At 41.2% G+C, this 20,529-nt stretch overlaps 1 protein-coding gene across 1 annotated transcript; it reads left to right on the forward strand.

Moving 5' to 3' along the window:
• Positions 1 to 281: 281 nt before the first annotated feature.
• On the forward strand, positions 282 to 20,260 carry LOC135261580 (solute carrier family 2, facilitated glucose transporter member 1-like). The gene is made up of 11 exons (XM_064348053.1): positions 282 to 687; positions 1,334 to 1,463; positions 4,291 to 4,392; positions 7,925 to 8,085; positions 8,815 to 9,055; positions 9,437 to 9,599; positions 12,807 to 12,994; positions 14,643 to 14,747; positions 15,139 to 15,237; positions 15,957 to 16,160; positions 16,652 to 20,260. Exons 2-11 carry the CDS (start codon positions 1,449 to 1,451, stop codon positions 16,913 to 16,915), a joined length of 1,542 nt encoding a protein of 513 aa, XP_064204123.1. The 5' UTR covers positions 282 to 687; positions 1,334 to 1,448; the 3' UTR covers positions 16,916 to 20,260.
• The last annotated feature ends 269 nt before the right edge of the window (positions 20,261 to 20,529 follow it).

Below are 20,529 nucleotides of genomic sequence, written 5' to 3' on the forward strand. Positions count from 1 at the left end.
TCTTTTTAAATGAATGGTTTTGTCAAATTACTTCCCATCACAATTTTAAAACACACATATCTTGATAAGACACTTCTACTCACTGTAGGCTACCTATCTCAGCAAGTATTTGATCCATGACCATGTACTGTAGCCTACCTGAGATAAGTGGGAAAATATAACTAAAACTGGAATGGAAAGAAATGAACATGTTTTGTAGGGGATCTTATTTTATTATTTCTACAAAGTAAGAAGCGCTATTTGTGAAACCAGCCGTTTTTACCGTGGTAGTACAAGTCTGAGATATTCAGCAAAATTGCAGCAGCATCCATAAACTGTTCTTCTCAAGGTCGCGGGCGCGGGGCACGACGGGTATATGAGCTTGGTACATTCCGCGGTTCATCCTCACAAACCAATCACGCACGAATTTGTAAAATAGGGCCTCGGATTTGCTGCACATCTGGTCGTGACAGTTTTGTCAGGAACTGCGATACAGTCACGAGATCAATAAGGGGAAAAAGGGCGGTCACGCGCAATTAGCTGTATCTCGTTCCCGAAACTGGACAAATATCCGAGTATCTAGGCTATTGCAAATGCAATTTACAGCATAATCTACAGAATAACGTCGAAGGAAGTGAAAGCGATTGAGACTTCTGATGTGCGGTGTGTCCATTAGGAATATCGTTTCGTCGCACCTTGTGAATTACGGTAGGTTAAGTAATTTTAACATAGCGTAATCATTTATTTGAATATAATTGTGCGCGGTGATATGCCCATATTAAATTCAGTGCCTGAATATGGCATGGTGTGTGGTTTAGGGATTGCACAGAATAATATATATTTTCCTGACATTAATTGCAGGCAAACGCCATACGGGGTTAAAGCCAATACACAGTATAATACAAAATGTAATGCTGATTATTTCGGGATTATTTTTCTCCAAGATTTGGTTTGTTCTCTGACATCAGCAGGAACGGAATTACTAATGTCCGACACCAAGTAGACGAGGTGTATTCTCATTATTGCTGCTGCACTGAAGTCACGTTGTGCATTTTGCAGGCACTGGCTAATCCTGCAGAATAATTAAATGTTATCATGAAAAAGGTGTTATTACAGGTGTCGATTCTATTCATTTACGTAACCTCTGGGTTCTACTTCTGCTAGAAGGTTTGTTCTCCAATATTATGTGTTTTAAAATGATCAGAGAAAGACACTGAGACAAGCTATAGAGATTCTGTTATGCCCAAATATCATGTCAACTTCAGTATATTCGATTTACTATTTACTAGCTCGTAAGCTTGAATATGGAGTTATATACAAGTTCGGAGGTAGAGCTACTACACTTATTTTCCAGCTTTAACCTGTGGGATTCCGGGAGCATGCACAGAAGCGAGTGTCTCTGAATCGTGATTGGAATCGAAAGGCCTAAAACATCTAGCTCAGGACCCGCCATTTCCCATTCAGAGAAGATGGAAGGGGAGAAGGTGAGTGTCATTGTTTTTACACGTTCCTTTGGACCATTTGAGCGGAGTGAGCTGATAATTTAGCGATGCTTTGTGTAGCTGAGTACATTACCTTGTTGTGGCCATTTTGTCTATGCTTCTGCCGGAAAAGCCTGTGCCACTTTTGACTACATGCAGGGTGACAATATGAATGAAAAGACTAATGCTGCTGGATTAATTGTAATAGCCTTTCATGAGTACATACATTTATTAGGAATGAAATGTATTGCTCATGCCTTCGTTTAACGTATGAATGAAACAATCAATATAGCTTTGGGCTCTGCTCACCTTTCTCATGGAGTGGCTGTGGCTGAATGTAGGTACTGGAGTCACACTTTGAGTGTGGGGTTTAGCGCCATTACCAGAATTACGGTGTCAGAAAAGTGCTATCCTTCAGAAACAATGTTGGGGGCAGGAGAATAAGTAGGCAGTGTTGTGCACCAATAAGAACGTAGAAGTAATTGTTAACAAAACACCTCATTAACTGAAGAAGTGGCTGAGTGTTGGTTGAGTGAGCTCATGATTGTGCAACCAGGATTTGATAGTCACACACTTTTCTTCAATAGGTGGCTCTACATCTTAGTCAAACTAGCCTCTTTTGAGTTTGTTTGATAGTTTGGTAGCCAGTCTGTAGTTGTACAGCAGGCTGATGGTTGCTGCCTATGTGCCTGACTGGCTATTTCACTGATGTTGACAATCTTGTTTACTGTATTACTTTAAAACAGCGTCTTCATTCCAACCAAGTCACTGTCATATGATCCATATTGGGTGATGTGTGGAGGTATGACAGCGCTTTTTGATCATTGTTTTATTTCATATCCAATGTCCTGGAGTACAGAGGCAAAATGACAAAATTGTGTCACTGTCCCAATACTTTTGCATTTAACTGTGCATGCACACAATAAACTAGTTGAGACCTGTGCAGCTCTGCAAAACTGAAGTGCACTTAATGATTTATTTGTGCAAAGTTAAAGTGTACAGAAGTCTTTAAAACTAAAATAAAAAATGAGCAAACATTAAAACGACAGACACTTAACATTTAAAATGGGAAATTTCTTTGGTAGGAAGAATATTTTTGAAACAAAAAAAAAAATAATTGTTGAATCTAGGGGTGTTGTCATCAAGGGAGGAAGTGCGTGTGTGCTGTCCGGCAATAATCAAGCCAGTGCTCCATCACCAGGGCATGTCAAAAAACGATTGTACTTTTATGACTTTGGGTCTGGTGGGTTTTGAAGTAGCTTTTATGACGCAGTTAAGTTTTTAGCAGTTTGTTGCTGTCAGCAAATTGTACAAAGCAGTAATGCTAAAAAATACAACCGATTGGGTGACACAGCGATAGAACAAACATCATACCGTTTGAGTATTTAACTATTTTACCTTCCCAATGAACTTAATAAACGAGTGCTTTGCAAACCAACTTATCTTTTTTTGTGTTTGTATATTTAGATTTTTTTTTACCTGTCAGTTGTCCACAGAAATGGGCTCTGCGCTAGAAACACTTTGCAAAATTAAAACCCTTTTTTGTTTACATGTTCCTTAATGGAGATGTGGGAAAACCTTGTATAGTAATTGGTATATTGCACAAAAATGAGAGAAAAGGGGGATGATGAAAAACAGGGCGGCATCCAGGCTTAATGTGGATCAATTCTGATCAATCAAAATTATCCATCCATAACATGACCTTACAAATGCATTAAGATTAATTTTTTATGCAGGAAATATAGTTGAATGGTATTAAAAGTTCATGAGAAGAGTGTTTGTGTTTACATGGTCTTTTAGCAATTGGAAATTTGTAAGTGGTGTGTAGCAGTGCTATTAAGCCATCGTCCAACTGTATTCCAGTAGCAGTAGTAGTGCTTTATTTATTCCAAGAAAGTCTTTATCGCCAATAGTCACAGCATAAAATTAAAACACTACGCAACATGCGTACAGATTGTTTACAAACTGACTGCTTCCCCCAGCGTGCCTGCACTCCCAGGTCACGTCTCCTGTCTGTAGCGTGTGCCCCCCCCTCCCCCCCTCGGTGAAATGAGGTTCCCACTAAGGTCAGCAACAGAATCCCGCCCCATATTCCTGCACAAACCAAAGACCCACCTCTTCAGACTGCAAAATGTCTCCCCTGACTCTGTTTAACTATCTTATTTCTTTTTTAATGGATTTCTGTTTGGGGTGTATTTTTATATATGTATCGATATTGCTGTTTAAAGATGGGTGTGTAGTGATATTTGTTTTTCTTTACAATACTAATTGTTGGGTTGTTTGGTTAACCTTTCACTTATCGATTATGATTATTCTAATCAGTGTTTATGTGTGCGCATTGCCTTGTTACTGCTGGGTGATACTGCCCTTTCGTATTCCTCAGACTAGAAGTGACGTTCCACACTTTTGTAAGTTGCTGTGGAACAGAGTGTCTGCAAGGTCACTGTAATGTAATCTAAAAGGGAACAGGATACGTGAAAGAAGGGCACAGGCAGTGCAGCGACAGACGCCATGCAGGGGTTACAGAAGCACTGTGGCCACTGTAGGTGTACAGCATCTTTCGAGCAGTTATTGTGTCTTTGGGGGATTTCTCGAGACATTGCTTGGCGTTGGCTTTTACCCAGCCGTCTGTGCGTGGAGTACGTGCTGCAGCTGCTGGAGTTCACTGAGGACTGCCGTCTGCGTATTTCAGCACTGGACAGCTCCACCCTCGGCACAGTCTCTGAGCTGCATTGCAAGATGACTCTCATTCTGGGTATGCAGTGAGTGCTTCCTAGCGTCAGTGTGTTAATGGTATATTCACCACCCCTTTTTTATTTCCCTCTCCCAGAAAAAACAGGTCACCTGTTACCTCCTTTTCTCCGTGTCCACGGTAGTCATCGGCTCCTTGCAGTTTGGCTACAATACTGGGGTCATCAATGCTCCTGAACAGGTGTGTGTACGTGTGTGTGTGTGTGCTTGTGTGTGTGTGTGTTTGCGTGCGTGTTTGTGGGTGTGTGTGCATGTGTGTGTGTGTATGTGTGTGTGTGCATGCGTGTGTGTGTTTACGTGTGTGTGTGCTTGTGTGTGTGCGTGCGTGTGTGTGCATGCGTGCGTGCTTGTGTGTGTGTGTGTGTGTAGATGTGTGTGTTTCTGCGCGCGTGCGTGTGTGCGTGTGTGTGCGTATGTGTACGTGTGTGTGCGTGTGTGTGTGTCTGTGTGTTACAGAGAGATGCTAATAAATAAATCTTCCTCTACAGGGTCATGACAAGTGTCATTTATTTTATTATCTATGGTAACACATGGATTGATGTCTGCTGGCTCATGCTGCCATAATGGCAGCCAGTAATGGTCTGATCTCACTGCAGTCTCACTACATATTTCTGGACTTTAATTTGGAAGAAGCAAAGCTAGTTTTAGATATAAATAGTTCATAGAGGGCCTGAGAAAACTAAAACCTTCAGCATGTGCAAAACCTTCTAACACACACAAAACCAATAACCTGACCAGTGATTGGTCATTGTATTAATTTGCACCAATCATTGGTTGTGTTATTAGTTTTGCGTGTGCTAAAAGGTTTTGCATGTGCTAAAGGTCTTAGTAAATCAGGCCCATAGTGCGCAGTGCTGCAACAACCTTGCATCCCCTGTAAGTTTATTTGCATGGCAGTCAAGATATAGTAGGTACCTTGATGGCTCTCTTTATATATATATATATATATATATGTTACGGGCATTTGGCCTTTAGTATATATATGGCATGTTTCATGCACTTCAGTTTTGTATTTCTGTTCGTTCTCTCATTGGTTTCCCCTGTGTTAATTGCATTATTGTTTTCAATTTTTCAATCGTTGTTTCTGTTCATCCCTTCCCTCTTGTTTGGTTATGTATTGAGTTCAGCTGTGTCTGGTTTATTTAAGTTCCTTGTGTTTCTGTGTGTATTGTTGCCTGTGTGTGTTCTGCCCTGACAGTTTGCTTATTTCAAGGATTCTGAGCTTGTTTATAACGTTTTCAAGGGATTTCGAGTTCCCCAGCATGTTTTCTTGTTTTTTTTTCCTGGCGATTTGAGTTCCTCATGTTTTCTGTTCTTAAGAATTTTGTGATTTTGCCCCTCGTGACCTTTTGTTTGTTCCCTGTTTGTTTTTGAAGTAAAGTCTTTATTTGAATTTTCCTTTTGACGCCTCCTGAGTTTTTTCCCCACTCTGCATCTGGGTCCATTCTCCCGAAATCCTGACTATATATATATATATATATATATATATATATATACACAGTTGGCACCCTTAATAAAATGAAGAAAAAAGGCTGCATATAATACATGACACAGATAGTAATCTATATGTTATGTTCAAACATATGAGAAAACTATATACTTTTATTTCAATACATTTACTCTCATGTTTCAATGTTTTTTTTAATGAAGTAATCTAATTTTTTCTGAAATCCATAGGTGCCATATTTATTGGCACCCCTAACAATTATGGTAAGTAAAATCAAACAAAATGAAATTAGCAATACAATTTTACTTAATTTAGTTCATCTCAGTCTAAAGGAACTATATTGTGTCATTCCATCACTTCCAGTTTCAATAGAGAATAAAAATAAGGTAAAAAGCATACAAAATCCCTTGTCATCCAAAAGCCAAATAACTGTCAATTCAGAAGAGACCAATGGTAATTTACCGTCACAAGTGTGGTAATGGGTACAAAAAAAAGACATAAACGGTTAAACATACCACTTAGCACTGCAAGGGCAATAATAGAAAGGTGTAAACATGTGGGATGGTTGCAAATTTGCCAGGAAGAGGAAGCAAGTGCATGGTGTCCCCACGGACGGTGAGGAAGAGGGAGGCCATTAATAACCCCAGGATCACTGTTTAAGAATTGCAGAGATTGGTTTGTTTCTTGCGGTCAACAAGTCTAAAAAAGAACATAAAATGGCACCTCCATATCAACTAACTCTTTGGAAGGGTGGCACTGAGCACAATAAACAAAACCAAGAATCTGGAGCTTGCCAAACCTCATTGGAATTATGACTGACTATTGTGAGATGAGATCAAAATTGAACGTTTTGGCCATACACACCATCGACATGTTTGGTGGCAAAAGAGGAATGCATACAGGAGAAGCACCTCATACCTACTGTCAAATATGGAGGTGGGTCATTGATATTTTGGAGATGTTTTTCTGGCAGTGGTCCCGGGGGACTATTTTAGATCAATGGCACAATGAATTCAACAAAGTACCAGGAAATTCTGGCAGAAAATTTGGTTATCTCTGCTAAGAAGCTAGGACTTGGTTATAGGTAGATTGTCCAGCAGGACAATGACTCCAAGCATACATCAAAATCTAAACAGAAATGCTTAAGTGAAATCAACATCCATGTTTTCCAATTGCCATCTCAGTCTCCAGACTTAAATTCCATCAAAAACCTGTGGTCTGAACTGAAGAGGGGGGTCCATAAGCGCAAACCCAATAATGTCAATGATTCTGAAAAGTTCTACATGGAGCAATGGTCAAAAATTCCTCCAAATGTGTTCTCTAACCTTATCACAAATTACAGGAAAAGACTCATGGCTGTCGTCTTTGCCAGGGGTGTTTTCACAAAGTACTAAACCGGGCGTGCCAATAATTGTGGAACCTGTTTTTTTGGGGAAATATTTTTTTTATTAAAAAAATTTAAGACTTTGGTTGATTCCAATGAATCATTAATCAAGCACACTAGTTTACACATGTTGGAAAATAAATCTTATGTCAATAACTATTATTTTTTAGTTTAGCATTTTTTTGTGCATATTTATCAAGGGTGCCAATAAATCTGGAGCCCACTGTGTATATATATATATATATATATATAACATTGGTATTATACATAATTGGCTGCTCTGTTAAATTCAGAAAGGCCATGCTGTGTTTTTGTTCTCTGAATAGGATAGGCTCAAAGTTAAATGCAATCAAATATACATGTTGCCGTCTCCCAGCGGGAAATTCATTGAAAATATATAGGAAAATTGAACATTAATTTTGCTTTAAAATGGCTTTGGTTGCGTTACTACACACAATGGTGAACTGACATTTACTTTAGATAAATGCCATTAAAGATGTACTAAGCTTTCAATTATGTTAAATTTGATTAGATAAGATTTGCATGACTTTTTAAAAGCAGAAAAAGTCTATTCTGAGATGGTCGTGCAACATTGAGCTCCATCAGTTCGCAAAAAATGTTCATAACTGGCTCAGCATTGCCGCTTTACGGAAGAGTCTACTAGACGGGTCACTTGCCCATGGTGTAGGTAGGCCCATTGTGCATTTTGCTGTTGAGACAGATTATTTGTCCTTGAGCCAGATGAACACGTTTTGCGAACCACAGCATGTGTTGTATTTTTATTTCTTTTTTAGTGTGGACATGTGTGTGTCGTGTGGCTTTTGCGTGATTAATCACTTACGGGCGCACGCGTTCTCTCCCCGTGTGCCCGCCGCGTGTCAGAAACTCCGGGACTTCTTCAACAACACGTGGCTGGAGAGGTACCACGAGCCCATTAGCGAAGGCGTGGACACCACCATCTGGAGCTTCACCGTGGCCGTGTTCAGCGTCGGCGGCATGGCCGGCTCCTTCAGCGTCGGGGTCATGGCCGACACCTTCGGGAGGTGAGTAAAGGGGTAAACAGAGGAAGCAGCTCTTAATTTCAGGTATGCAGCAATAATCGTGATTAAAATTACAATTAACGGATGAGCAATATAGCAATTTATTTATAGCAATTTATAAATTGATTATAATTTAGCTTTTAATGAAATGCAATTGGCAAAAGTACATTTCACGTGGTAATTAAGCACCGCTTTATGTAGATAGACAAAGGTGTCTTGTTACAATCACGTTAGTGCCACCACCAAGATGTTTCAAGTCCTGTGAAGATAAAGGGAGAGAAGGGATATTTTTTCATTTTTTAAAAAAATTTTTAAATACAAAAACATTAATAGAACTTTTAATAGGGCTTTATAACTTTGTGTAAAATGCTGCTGGGAGGAATAGGAGTGGTGGCCGCGTGTGGACATTGAGGCTACAGCCGTGTCAGCCTGCCAGGCAGTGATCTGTGCCTAACCTGGGGTTCAAGTGTGTCATCAGCATAGCAGTGAAATACGATGCCATGAGCTGAGTTAACTGGACCAAGTCATTTAGTGTAAGTGGTGTAAGAGCGAAGAAGAACCATGAACCAAGCATCCATGCCCATATATTTTTATCTCTCCCTCTCTCTCTCTCCCTCCCTCTCTCTCCTTCTCTCTCTCTCTCCCTCTCTCTCTGTCACTGTCTGTCTGTCTCTCTCTCTCTCTCTCTCTCTCTCTCTCTCTCTCTGTCTCTCTCACTCACTCCCCCCCCAGGCGTAAATCCATGCTGATCGCCAACATCCTTGCCTTGATCGGTGCTGCGCTGATGGGCTTCTCAGCTTTGTGCTACTCCTTCGAGATGCTGATCGCCGGGCGCCTGGTCATCGGCCTGTTCTGCGGCCTGTGCACGGGGCTCACCCCCATGTACGTGGGGGAGGTGGCCCCCACTGCCCTCAGGGGGGCCTTCGGAACCCTGCACCAGCTCGGGGTGGTGATCGGCATCCTGGTGGCACAGGTAAGGTGGAACATGTCCACTCCCGCTGGTGGAAGCACATTAAGATGTAGTAGTCGTGGGGCCCTCCAGTGGCGTAGCCCATAGAGCACTTTCCACATGCTCATTACGAGTCGCGACGTCAGCGGTTTGAGTCCAACCACTGACCTTTGTCGCATGTCTCTTCCTGTCTCTCTACACTATTCTGTCTAATAAAGCCCAAAAAAAGATAGTAGTCATTTCTGTTTTCCTTAAAGGAGGCAGAGATGGTTAGACTCATATACAGTGAAACATTCTGTGGTGCCTCTTCTGGCCCAGCACGAGTCTGGTGGACATCATTTGAACGGGCTTCTCTGTTTCCTCTGTCTCCACGGAGCCCGCGTTAGCCGCTGTCCTGTGTTGTAGATCTTCGGCCTGGAGGCCCTGCTGGGCTCAGACACCCTGTGGCCCGTGCTCCTGGCCTTGACCGCCCTCCCGGCCGTGCTGCAGTGCGTGCTGCTGCCCTTCTGCCCCGAGAGCCCCCGCTTCCTCCTCATCAAACTCAACAAAGAGGACGAGGCGCAGAAAGGTGAGCCTTCCCGCTAGCGCAGAACGCGCGGCGGCGACCCGAGCGGCGGCTAACCGTCCCACTGTTGGAGGAAGCTGTCGCAAGCCTCTGTGCCGTCATTATTTTTCAGAACGTATGACATCAGAACGTTCCCTTTGTGAGCTGCAGAAGTATTTACATCTCCTTTGCCTTGCTTTGCCAGCTGGGTCCACAGTTTTGTTGAGTCCTGAGATGTTGCACAGTGATTTAATCTGGTCTGTTCAGCGGTTTGTCTGACGCGTAGACAGAAGCAATGTGCCAGACAGACGCAGAAGTCGTAAAAGTAGACTGAAATAGCCAGGTAATCAAGAGCACTTTGCTGGGTAATTCACTGGGTGTTTTCATAAGCTGGCATTTTGCCATTTGAGAGTTTTAAAATGCATTTTATTCATCTTTTATTTATACTTTGATTTATACACTATATGACCCACTGGTATAGTTCCACTTGAGGCAAATGTTAATGCTCTAGGATAGAATCAAATTCTAGATTATTCTGTGCTTCCAACATTGTGGCAACAGTTTGTATAAGGCCTTTTCCTGTTTCAGCATGACTATGCCCTCGGACACACAGCAAGGTCCATATAGAAATGGTTTTGACAAGAAAAATTTAGAAGAACTTGATTGGCCTGCACAGAGCCCTGACCTCAGTCCCATCCAACACCTAATCACCCAATCATTGCCTGACCTCACTAATGCTTTTCTGGCTGAATGGAAGCAAATCCCTGCAGCAATGCCCCAACATCTAGTATAAAGCCTTTCCAGAAGAGGTTGTACCAAAGGCTTTACCAACTCCATATTAATACCTGTAATTTTAGGTGAGATATCAGATTTGAATGTCAGGTGTCCACATACCTTTGGCCATGTAATGTCTTTTACAGGTGAGCCCTGAGCACAGAGCATAACAAAAGATTTTTAAAAACTATGGGAAAGTGAAAACTAGAGTATATATTATAATCATGCAATAATATTTAAAAATCGCTATGGAATATTGAGCAGTTGTTACAATGCCACTAAATTCCTCCATAAGTCAGCCATCGATTGGAGTATGATAATGACCCACAGACAACAAGCACTCAATATTTCAATTTGTCCTGGTGGTCCCAGGAGATTCCAGCACTAAGAGCAGAAAAACTAAAAGCAGTTTTATCCAAGTCAGTAGAGCAATCATGAAAGCATGTTTGATGACTCATTTCATTTCGGTTCAATAGTGGTGGTAAATATGAGGGTATTTTCTGAAGGACAGACGCATGTACCAATGCTGAGGTCTTCCAGTGTTACTGACAGAATAGCAGATCTTGGTAGAAGGTGTACTTGGAACTTGATACCGCTAATAAAGCAAAGTGCACTGTGGTATCCTGTATCTAAGGCTTTAGAGCCTTGGATGACACACACAAATAAATTATGTCACCATAGTCTCTTCTTCAAACGAGAGACATGATTTGATTTTGTATTTAAAAAAAAAATAATAATAATAATCAGTACCCCAAAAATCATAAGTCTTAGAATGCCTATATGCTGTTTCAAAGGCAGCTTGTCATCAATATAAAACCCTAAATATTTGTAAGATGAGACTTTCAATTTGTGTGTTACCATTTGTAAAATCATGGAGGTCTGGGATATTTTTAGTGTGAGCCCTAGGGAAAAGGGTATACCTTTTGGCATTTAAGACTAATTTTAAGTGTAATAGTGAGTTCTGAATGGTAGTAAAGGCACACTGTAGATTGGTTTACTGAGGGCACATTTTCTTAAACATCAGTCTACAGAAGTTTGCAATTATTAACAGATAAGCCAGTGTCATTTATATAAATAGTAAAGAGGACAGGTCCAAAAATCAAGCCCTGGGGGACTACTGTTTTTCCGAAAGTCACATGACATGAATGGAAGCAAGCAGCCACTTTAATGTTTCAGGTTTTATCTAGCTGGATAGTGTAGAAACTAAACTGGAGTTATGTACATTAATCATTGTTAATTATATTACAGAATATTTTAGGCAGGGGTGTCCAATCTTATCCGAAAAGGGATGGTGTGGGTACAGGTTTTTGTTTTAGCCCAGCACTGCCACACCTATTTCAACTAATTAACTAATCATGGTCTTCAATCAACGCCTTGATAAGTAGAATCAGGTGTCTTAGTGGTTAAACAAACTTAATGATTAAACAATTCTTGCCATTAGAAATGATTGGCATTCAATTGATTAAAAACTCATTATTATGGAAGGACAAAGGTCCTTGTTTACACGAGGCGTGTGTCTTTGTATCCTTGAAAGGCCGCTCTTGTTGATTATGGTCATCCTAGTATGACAAAACCAGCTGAGTGCTCTCGTGTTTAGCATTCCCTGCTTCTTCACAAGCACCTGTCTTTCCTTGTTTGTCTCAAACATTTTGTTCTCGCTGTTCATTTTTTTCATCCTGTTTTCAACAAAGATTTTTCACTGTGTGTCAGAATTTTTTCTAAGGCAGTGTTGTTGGAAATTAATGAAGCCTCCCGCTCTCATTTAATTTGCTAGGCTTTCAGGGGCTAGCCCTTGGATGGGAACTCTGATGAATGACCTTAGATGATTAAACACACATTCAATTATAAATATAATTCTAAATGGAATTCAGTTCCAAAAGTCTTTTCCTTTGTTTCCAAGTAGTTTATATCGGGATGGTAGATTGTATGTTAGTGAATATTTAATTCATGCATTATGCATGAATATGCATTATGTTAATCAAAACAATTTGCGTAAGAATTGTGCTGCTAGCAGCAGCAGAGATATTGTTGATAAGTTTTTTGTAATATTATTGTATAATGACTTCATGATTAATTATTTTGTGATTGTATGCGTTATTGGATAGAGCTTGCAAAGAATAAAATAAGAAGTTTCCCAGTTTTTGTGCTAACATTTGGCCAAATTTCAGTCTAAAGGACCTTCATTTGTACATACTAGTACCTACATATACTAGAACTGTGGATATAGCAAAATGGATTTTGTATTTGTATGCAGTAAAATTTTTGGTGTTAAAAGAACTCCGATAGAGTACGCCTAATCCCTCTGGGACTCATGTAAACTGTGTTATAGTTACATTTATGCTGGCCATTATACTTTGTATTGGGGATGGTTTAAACAGTTGTGGCTCTTCCTGTCTGTCCTTCCCTATTTGTGTGACCCTGCCCTCCTCCCCTCCCGGTGTCCTGACGTGTCCTCAGCCCTGGTGCGGCTGCGTGGCACTGAGGACGTGAGTGAGGACATGCAGGAGATGAAGGAGGAGAGTCTGAAGATGGCGATGGAGAAGAAGGTGACCATCCCCGAGCTGTTCCGCACCGCAGCCTACAGGCAGCCGCTCCTCATCGCCGTCATGCTCCAGCTCTCCCAGCAGCTCTCCGGAATCAATGCGGTGAGCGGACTACAAGTACCAGGGTGCAACGGGGTTCATTGCCGTATTCATGGTCCTGTGGCGCTACAGGGTCTTCCTGTAGGTCCTTCTGGTCCAGGAGCTACAGACTGTCCAGGACCAAGGTTGACCACCCCTGCGTTGTACTGCAGGATTCTCATGAGATGGAAATAGAGGAAATCATAGAAAAGGTTCCACACTGGCTGTTGTAGGACACAGAAAAGAACAGGCTGCAACTGCAGGGCGCAATGAGACTGCTCTGATTTTTATGTAATAACAGGGCTTCATTTTAAACGTGGAGTACAGTATCTAGGTTGGCAAAAGGAGCGGTAAACTATGGCACAGAATTCTCTTCGGAGGTAAATAAATGACCTACTGATGTAGCTATTCAGATCGATCGAGTCAAACTGGGTCGTGTTGCAGCACGACGCAGTGTGGCCTGTCATTCTGTCCAAGGGCAGGTGCAGTACTCACTTTTTGCCAGTGGAGGGAGTCTGTGTACCATACGCTCAGTAAAATTTGTATATTTGTTGCTGCCCAACTGTATGTGTACCATCATAACTTTGTGTGCTCTAGTTTGTCAAAATCTAGACTTATACATTTTTGTTAAGAGTAAGAGTTTTTTATGTTTTGAGTCATGTAACTTATACAGTGGGTTATGATTAAATATCATAATATAAGTATATACATACAGTATAGTATTAGCTGTGTATGTACTTATATTACCTATTCTAACCACGTTTCATGGATTTTGTGGTAAAAGCATCCAAGGTTACTTGTAGCGTTTGTAAGTGTCTCCTTTTTAGATGCGAAGCGCTTTATGGACCTGACTTCTAACTCACACACTCACTCACTCACTCACATTTAGCAAGCTGAAAATTCTCCACAAGGGGAAGCTATTAGCACTAAAAATGCCAGGGGTGCTGTGTGAGAGTGGGGATTTGCATCGTCACTGTCTTTCCGAGTTTCATATTCGATATGTATTTTTAATGAAAATCAATGGCATCCGTATTTTTTACTCACTAATAAACTAAAGTTATCCTTATAATTTTTTTCTCACAATCTTTCAAACATATATTTGCAGTATTGGTAATTGGTAGTAGGTCTATAGTAGCGTCATATCTGAACCCAAATACCCTATCTGTAAATGCACAGATATTGCACATTTCTTCCTGACGTTGACAAATGATATTTGAAAGATAATTCTAAGATGTAATGCATTTCTCAGTGAAAAAAACCAACCCCCTCTTGATATAGGCTATTTTGTTGGTTGAACCGGATGAATACAGATGGGGACAGCGATGTGTCTGTGGTATGTGTGCCTCTAATAGGTCATTTCTAAATGGAGATTCATATTCATAGAAATTGCAGGGCTTAGATTTTGAATCTCTTAAGCTGCAGTAGTACATCTCACATGCATTTATTGGACTGGTCACTCTAATGCCACCTGGTGGTTTCTCAGGAAGCAGCCACACATGAACAGGGGAAAAAAAAGAGAAACATCTCCTGACAAAATGGTGTACTGTCACACGTATTTTTACTGGTTTGTGGTGTAGCATGTTTTCTGAATCTTTGGATCTGTTGGATGTAAACTCAGTTTATATCTCTCCCATTCTCATACTCTCAATCCATTTCTGTCTGCATCTTTCAGGTTTTCTATTACTCGACAGGTATTTTTCAATCTGCTGGTGTGACCAAACCCATCTATGCGACGATTGGAGCTGGAATAGTCAACACTGTATTTACTGTGGTTTCTGTAAGTACTTATCCATGTGGTTACTCAACCCTAATTGTTACCTGGTACTATACGCATGTTAATCAACTGCTTTTATATAGCCAGTCCTCCTATGTCAAGATGAACCATAGGAGTGCAATTAAATGTCAAAAGTACAGAACGTCAACATTGTTGTTATATTTATCTAGTACTTTGCAGGAATTCTGGGGCAGGCGGCGTAAAATACAGTCCTTATGCGAGTCTTATCAGTGCATGTCTTTTAGTTTTTAGAACATAATTCTCGCTCTCTCTCTCTCTCTTTCTCTCTCTCTCTCTCTCTCTCTCTCTCTCTCCCTCTCTCTCTCTCTCTCTCTCTCTCTCTCTCTCTCCCTCCCTCTTTCTCTCTCTCTCTCTCTCTCTCTCTCTCCATCAGCTCTTTCTCGTGGAGAGGGCTGGGCGGAGGACCCTGCACCTCATCGGTTTGGGTGGGATGGCCGTCAGCGCTCTCCTCTTGACTGTCGCCCTGCTATTGGTGGGTTCCGCTTGTCATCCCATGTCATTTCCCTCTCACGGTCATTGATCTCATGAATATTCATTTCGCATCAGACCAATCAATCAGTGGGCCTGACAGGCGTTCATTGAGTTGGCTACGCATAGATTTCCCTGAACTTCCCTTACAGTTAGGCATGTAGCAGATGCTCTTATCCACACTGAAGCGCATGAAAGTGCATTGATTTTATTTAAATGGAAAATGAGGACTTCATAAACCGGAGCAAATACAGGATTAGAAATGGAGGGGGCAGTCTCGCCAATACATGCAGATACACACTCATTGAAAATTGTGGACTGAAGGAGCGTTGCATGTTACATATAATGAACCAGATGCTTTGGAGTTACTTGAAGTGTGTTTTTGCATCGGACAACCACCGCTGAAGCCCTAAACCTGCCTGTGTAAAGCTGGAAAGTCATCAGAAGCCTCTCAGAGTGTCTGAAACATCCGTCATCAGACAAAAAACTCCAAGGTCTATCGAGAACATACACTAAAACTTACACGACAACGTACAACATTTCTGTGTGCCTTAACAGTGTGTGTGTGTGTGTGTGTGTGAATTTTGACTGAACATCAAACGTCCAAAATAGGCTTGTGTTTGTTGAATACTAATCTTGTCGTTGTGTATCTGAGGCATGGGCTACACATGGATATGGGTTGCTGATGATGTTCTCTTCTCTCGTTCTCAATTTGGTGTGCAGAAGGAAAACCCGTCCCTGAGCTACCTGAGCATCGTGGCCGTGTTTGCGTTTGTGGCCATGTTTGAGATGGGCCCTGGCCCCATCCCCTGGTTCATCGTGGCCGAGCTCTTCTCCCAGGGGCCCCGCCCGGCCGCCATGGCCGTGGCCGGCTGCTCCAACTGGACCGCCAACTTCCTCGTGGGCCTCAGCTTCCCAAAACTGGTGGTGAGTGCGCATTCTCGTCGAAGCGTGGAGGACTGGCTGTAGATTGGCCGTTTTAGCATTAATGTCCTGTCTTTGTGTTTCCAATGGGCCTCTTTGGTCTTCAAGGAAGCCAACGGCCTGCTCCTGTGGGGGGTTTAGGCCAGGGTTGTCTGTGAAGCATATTGTGACAATTGTTCGTGAAATGCGCTATATAAATACATTTTCATTTGATTTGATCAGTGTGATTTATTGACAATTTCTTGGGCTAAACAATAGGATCCAACAGCATTCTGGCCTTTCTAAGAAATGCCTAAAAAGTGAATTAATGAACTTCATTAATGAGCTCTTATCCTGTTTGTTTACTACTTTCTGAACATCAGAGAGGTAGGTCTGGGACAAGCAGCTGAAAACTGTTATCAAAGTCCAAACAGCGCAAATTATTAACTTTTTAATAAGCAATCTCCTTTCTCTCCCTCGCTCCCTCTCTCTCATTCCCCCCTCTCATTTCCCAGGAGTGGTGCGGTGCCTATGTCTTCATCATCTTCTTGGTCTTCCTCATTATATTCTTCATCTTCACCTTCTTCTGTGTCCCGGAGACCAAAGGGCGGACCTTCGACGAAATCGCCCGTGGTTTCGGCGGCGCTGATTCCGCCTCAGCCCCGGCCCCGCCTGCAGAGGGCGCCGTTACGCTGCCCGCCTCACCCAGCAAGGAGAAAGTGCCCCTGGTGGGGGTCCAGGAGGAGGGCACCTCCGCTGAATCCAGTTCCAAAGCTTAGGGAGCGCTTGCAGGGTGCTGCAGAGGCTGTTACATCAAAGGGCAGGGTCTAAGACACAGGTCAAGTTTATGCATACTGTAGGCCTGAGCGAATCTACTGAGGGCTAAACATGGGAAATAGTTCAGCATTTGAACATGCCATATATATGTATATGTACATGTACATGTACTTGTTCATATGGAGGATGAAGATATTGGAATTCAGGGTTTTATAGAATTATTAGCATTCAAAAGTCACCCAAGGGAAATAATTATTTAATGGAGCAAAACGTACCAAAATGTCTCAAAATGTACCTAGAGTAACGCTGAAGATACCTCGTTAGAGCGCTGATCCAGCAGCCAAACAATTGACTTTGTAGTGGTCATGACAACAAGGTCAACAGGATCACACCGAGATCATGACGAGCACGTACCTCGCTTTAATCGGTTATATGATTCTTTTTGGGTAGGGGTACGATCATAAAAAAACGTGGCCTCGGGCTATATTTGGTTTTTGGCTGTTACCTCCCTCCGTTCCACCAGCTCGGCCACCCCATTTCCCCTGGGGTTTCACGTTTTCTGGTCCCTGCCCTTTGCTGTTGCCGTGCCGATAGAGCAGGGGGTGCATTCAATATCCACTGGGGTTCCAAACATTGTGAAAGTATTTGCACCTAAAAAAAGGTCAGTTCACTTGAAACTAGTTTGCACTGTGCAGCTATAACCCTAAAGGTAGAGCTCTTTAGCAGATGTCAAAATAGCCTATGTGATTGGATCTGTGTCACGATCATCCTAGTGTTGGCTTAAACTCACACGTTACTATAGTAGCTCTCGTGCTGCCTAGTTCACTGCAGTAAGGGATCGTAAAAGGACATACCAAGCACATTTGCTATTTTTATATATAGCCTACATGTATATTTGTATTATATTTCAAATGAAATTGTGGCTATATTAGTGCTTAGGAAGTTCATATTACTCAGTATCAACGGGTTGTTTTTATTTCTTGAGGCAGTACTCTAACAGGACCAGTGCGGTCTCTGCCTGGAGTGATTTCGCAGCTGAGTGTTCAATTTGGCGCCATGTCTTATTTAGAATGCTTTGCGTAACTGTTCCGTGTATTGAATGCACCCCACGTCAGATGTCTTTTATATATATATATGCCTATTTTAGGCTGGTCTTCAAAATGGTAATGTTGACGCCTAGCTTCCCTGGAAATGAAAATTTCCAGATTTTTTTTCATTGCAAGCCCTCTGGGAAACATTGTAAAACTGTGACCCATTTTATGTAAGCTCATCCAGTTCTTTGGATATTAATGCAGATGTTTGCAGGTGTGTTTGCTGTAAAGCCGACCATTACAGTACAGTTACTTTCTTTTCAAAGGTGCAATAGCAGCTGCTACTAGTCAGCTTGGCTCACCACATAAAGCTAAAGACCTAAAGAAAATCAGTAAGGTAGTTTTTGTTAAGGCATAAAACATAACAGAGCTCTCACACTGTGAGCTTCTGAGCAAGCCTTTAGCACAGCTGGGTATGTAAATAACACTGGAAGGATGTCTGTCCAAAACTGAAGGAGGCCTGTACCGTATGGTAGTGTGTGCCACCAGAGGTCTACAGATTGCGAAAGGAAACACTGGAAAAGAAAACATGTTGAGGGGTTGATCATTTGTGCTGTGTCTAACATAGAATGGCCATTATACGCATTAGATATGAGGTTGTTTCTTCTTAGTGGCTTTTCAGTCATGTTTAACAGTTTTTTGTGTCTCTCCTAAGAAGAAAAGTGAATCCACTACTGAGGGCAGTTTTTGAGTTTTTGCTTTATATTGTCCCTGCATGCTTATAAACTTTTACCGGTAGGTCTCAGAATGGTTACCTGAGCCAGGACTATAATCTCTCTCATTAAGGTCCGCGTGTCTGGAAAAGGAGGAGAACACTGAGTGAACTGATTGAAATGGATGGATGTAAGGATTGAGAGCTCATAATCTGGGTCTGATGTGGGTTCAGTGTTTTCTTTTAGATCGCAGTGGGTAAGGGTGTGCCATTGGCTCGTGCTCTTGCACCGATGCCCTGAGCTCGCTCTCCCACTCAACACATCTTCAGAGGTTTTGAAATCTCCAGGGTTCCTGTTGAAAACACGACCGCTATTTTAACTAGACAGAATAGACAGAATTTGTATTCTAAATAACAAAAAATATATTTTTAGACCACTTTTGAAGTGCATGAGTTAATGCCGTACAGAGTATAATACGTATGTCTGGGGCAAATTCTAGATGGTATTTCCCTCACAAGTTGCAAGAAGCTTAGCTTGACTTGGAATAGAGCTGTAAGAGAACTTTGATGATGCTCAGGCTTATAATGTCACTCACTAAGTTTTGAATGAACATGAAGGTGAAGGAAGGGAGATGCTGCATTTTAGAGTACAATATTCAAATTAATCCATAGAAATCTGGTGTTTAATTCAGAATGCTTTGGCAACACTATTTAATCTTCCTTTGCCATCAATGCCAGCATTAATTAGGACAGAAATCTTTCAGATAGCCAGGCCAAGCCCAAGAGCATCTTTAGTTATTTCATATATTGAATAAATAGCAAACAATGATAAATAGTTTACTGTGAGATCATATTTATTTACCTTAGTTTACATAACTTTAAGTGCTCATAGCCTTAAGTATTGAATTTACTGTAGTTCCTTTGACATTATAAGTCTGTAATGGTAAAAACAAAAGGATTAGAGTAATATATTAGATCTTTCCTGCGGTGAATCTGAGTGCTTTTTTCACTGATGTAATTGAGCCAAAATGAGGCGATTCTGTGATTAATTTTATTTGTTGCTAAACTGAAGTAGAATCAGTATTTCTTTCAGTGCTAATTCTGTTTGGATTGAACAGGGTCTGTTGGGAACAGGATGACTATTTATGGCTTTTAGTGCAATTTTAACTCCAAATGGCTTTTGAAAACTCAAGTTGAATGTCATTTTGTCGTCTTATATGTTGTAGCTGGAACATGTCTGCAATGGAAATGTAACGTAATTAATGCTGAAAAAAACGTGCCTGTACTTTTTTCAGTGACTGTGGAATCTCGTTTGCTTGGCCATTGTAATACTATGGAACAGAAAAGATGTATTGACACTGGTGCAATATTTGTATTTCGAATATATAGCATATACTGTATGTGCATCGATATCACATAACTATACTTTGCAATCACTTATGTGTATAGGTGTGCAAATTATTTATTGGTATTGTCATAAATGAACATTTGTATTGGTAAATGAGGAGTTGATGTGAAATGACAATGGAGGATGTGCAAACTTTGCTTTTAGTATGTTTGTGTCTGTAAGTGTTAAAATGCTAAATACATTCCTTTTTATGGCAGCAGTGTGTACAGCATTTTTCTTACCTCTCCTATAAGGACCAGTTCATTTCCATGGTGACACTTTCATTTGGCTTAATATTATTTTGCATAATTTATCTGTTATGCCTTGGTATTTAGTGCACATTTGTTATTACATTTACCCAGTGTGCTATATCTGTATTGATCTATGTTTGTACTTTGTCATTATTTTAAAAGTCTCTAACTTTGAATATGTGCGTATTGACCACGAAGCCCCAGTGTATATGAAAACCAACACACAGTATACAGA

The sequence above is a fragment of the Anguilla rostrata genome, chromosome 8 (genome assembly GCF_018555375.3).
Source record: "Anguilla rostrata isolate EN2019 chromosome 8, ASM1855537v3, whole genome shotgun sequence".
Taxonomy (NCBI): domain Eukaryota; kingdom Metazoa; phylum Chordata; class Actinopteri; order Anguilliformes; family Anguillidae; genus Anguilla; species Anguilla rostrata.

Coding starts and splice junctions, on each gene's coding strand:
- LOC135261580 (XM_064348053.1), top strand. Junction 12,995..14,642: donor AGCTCTCCGGAATCAATGCG/GTGAGCGGACTA, acceptor TGCATCTTTCAG/GTTTTCTATTACTCGACAGG. Junction 14,748..15,138: donor CTGTATTTACTGTGGTTTCT/GTAAGTACTTAT, acceptor TCTCTCCATCAG/CTCTTTCTCGTGGAGAGGGC.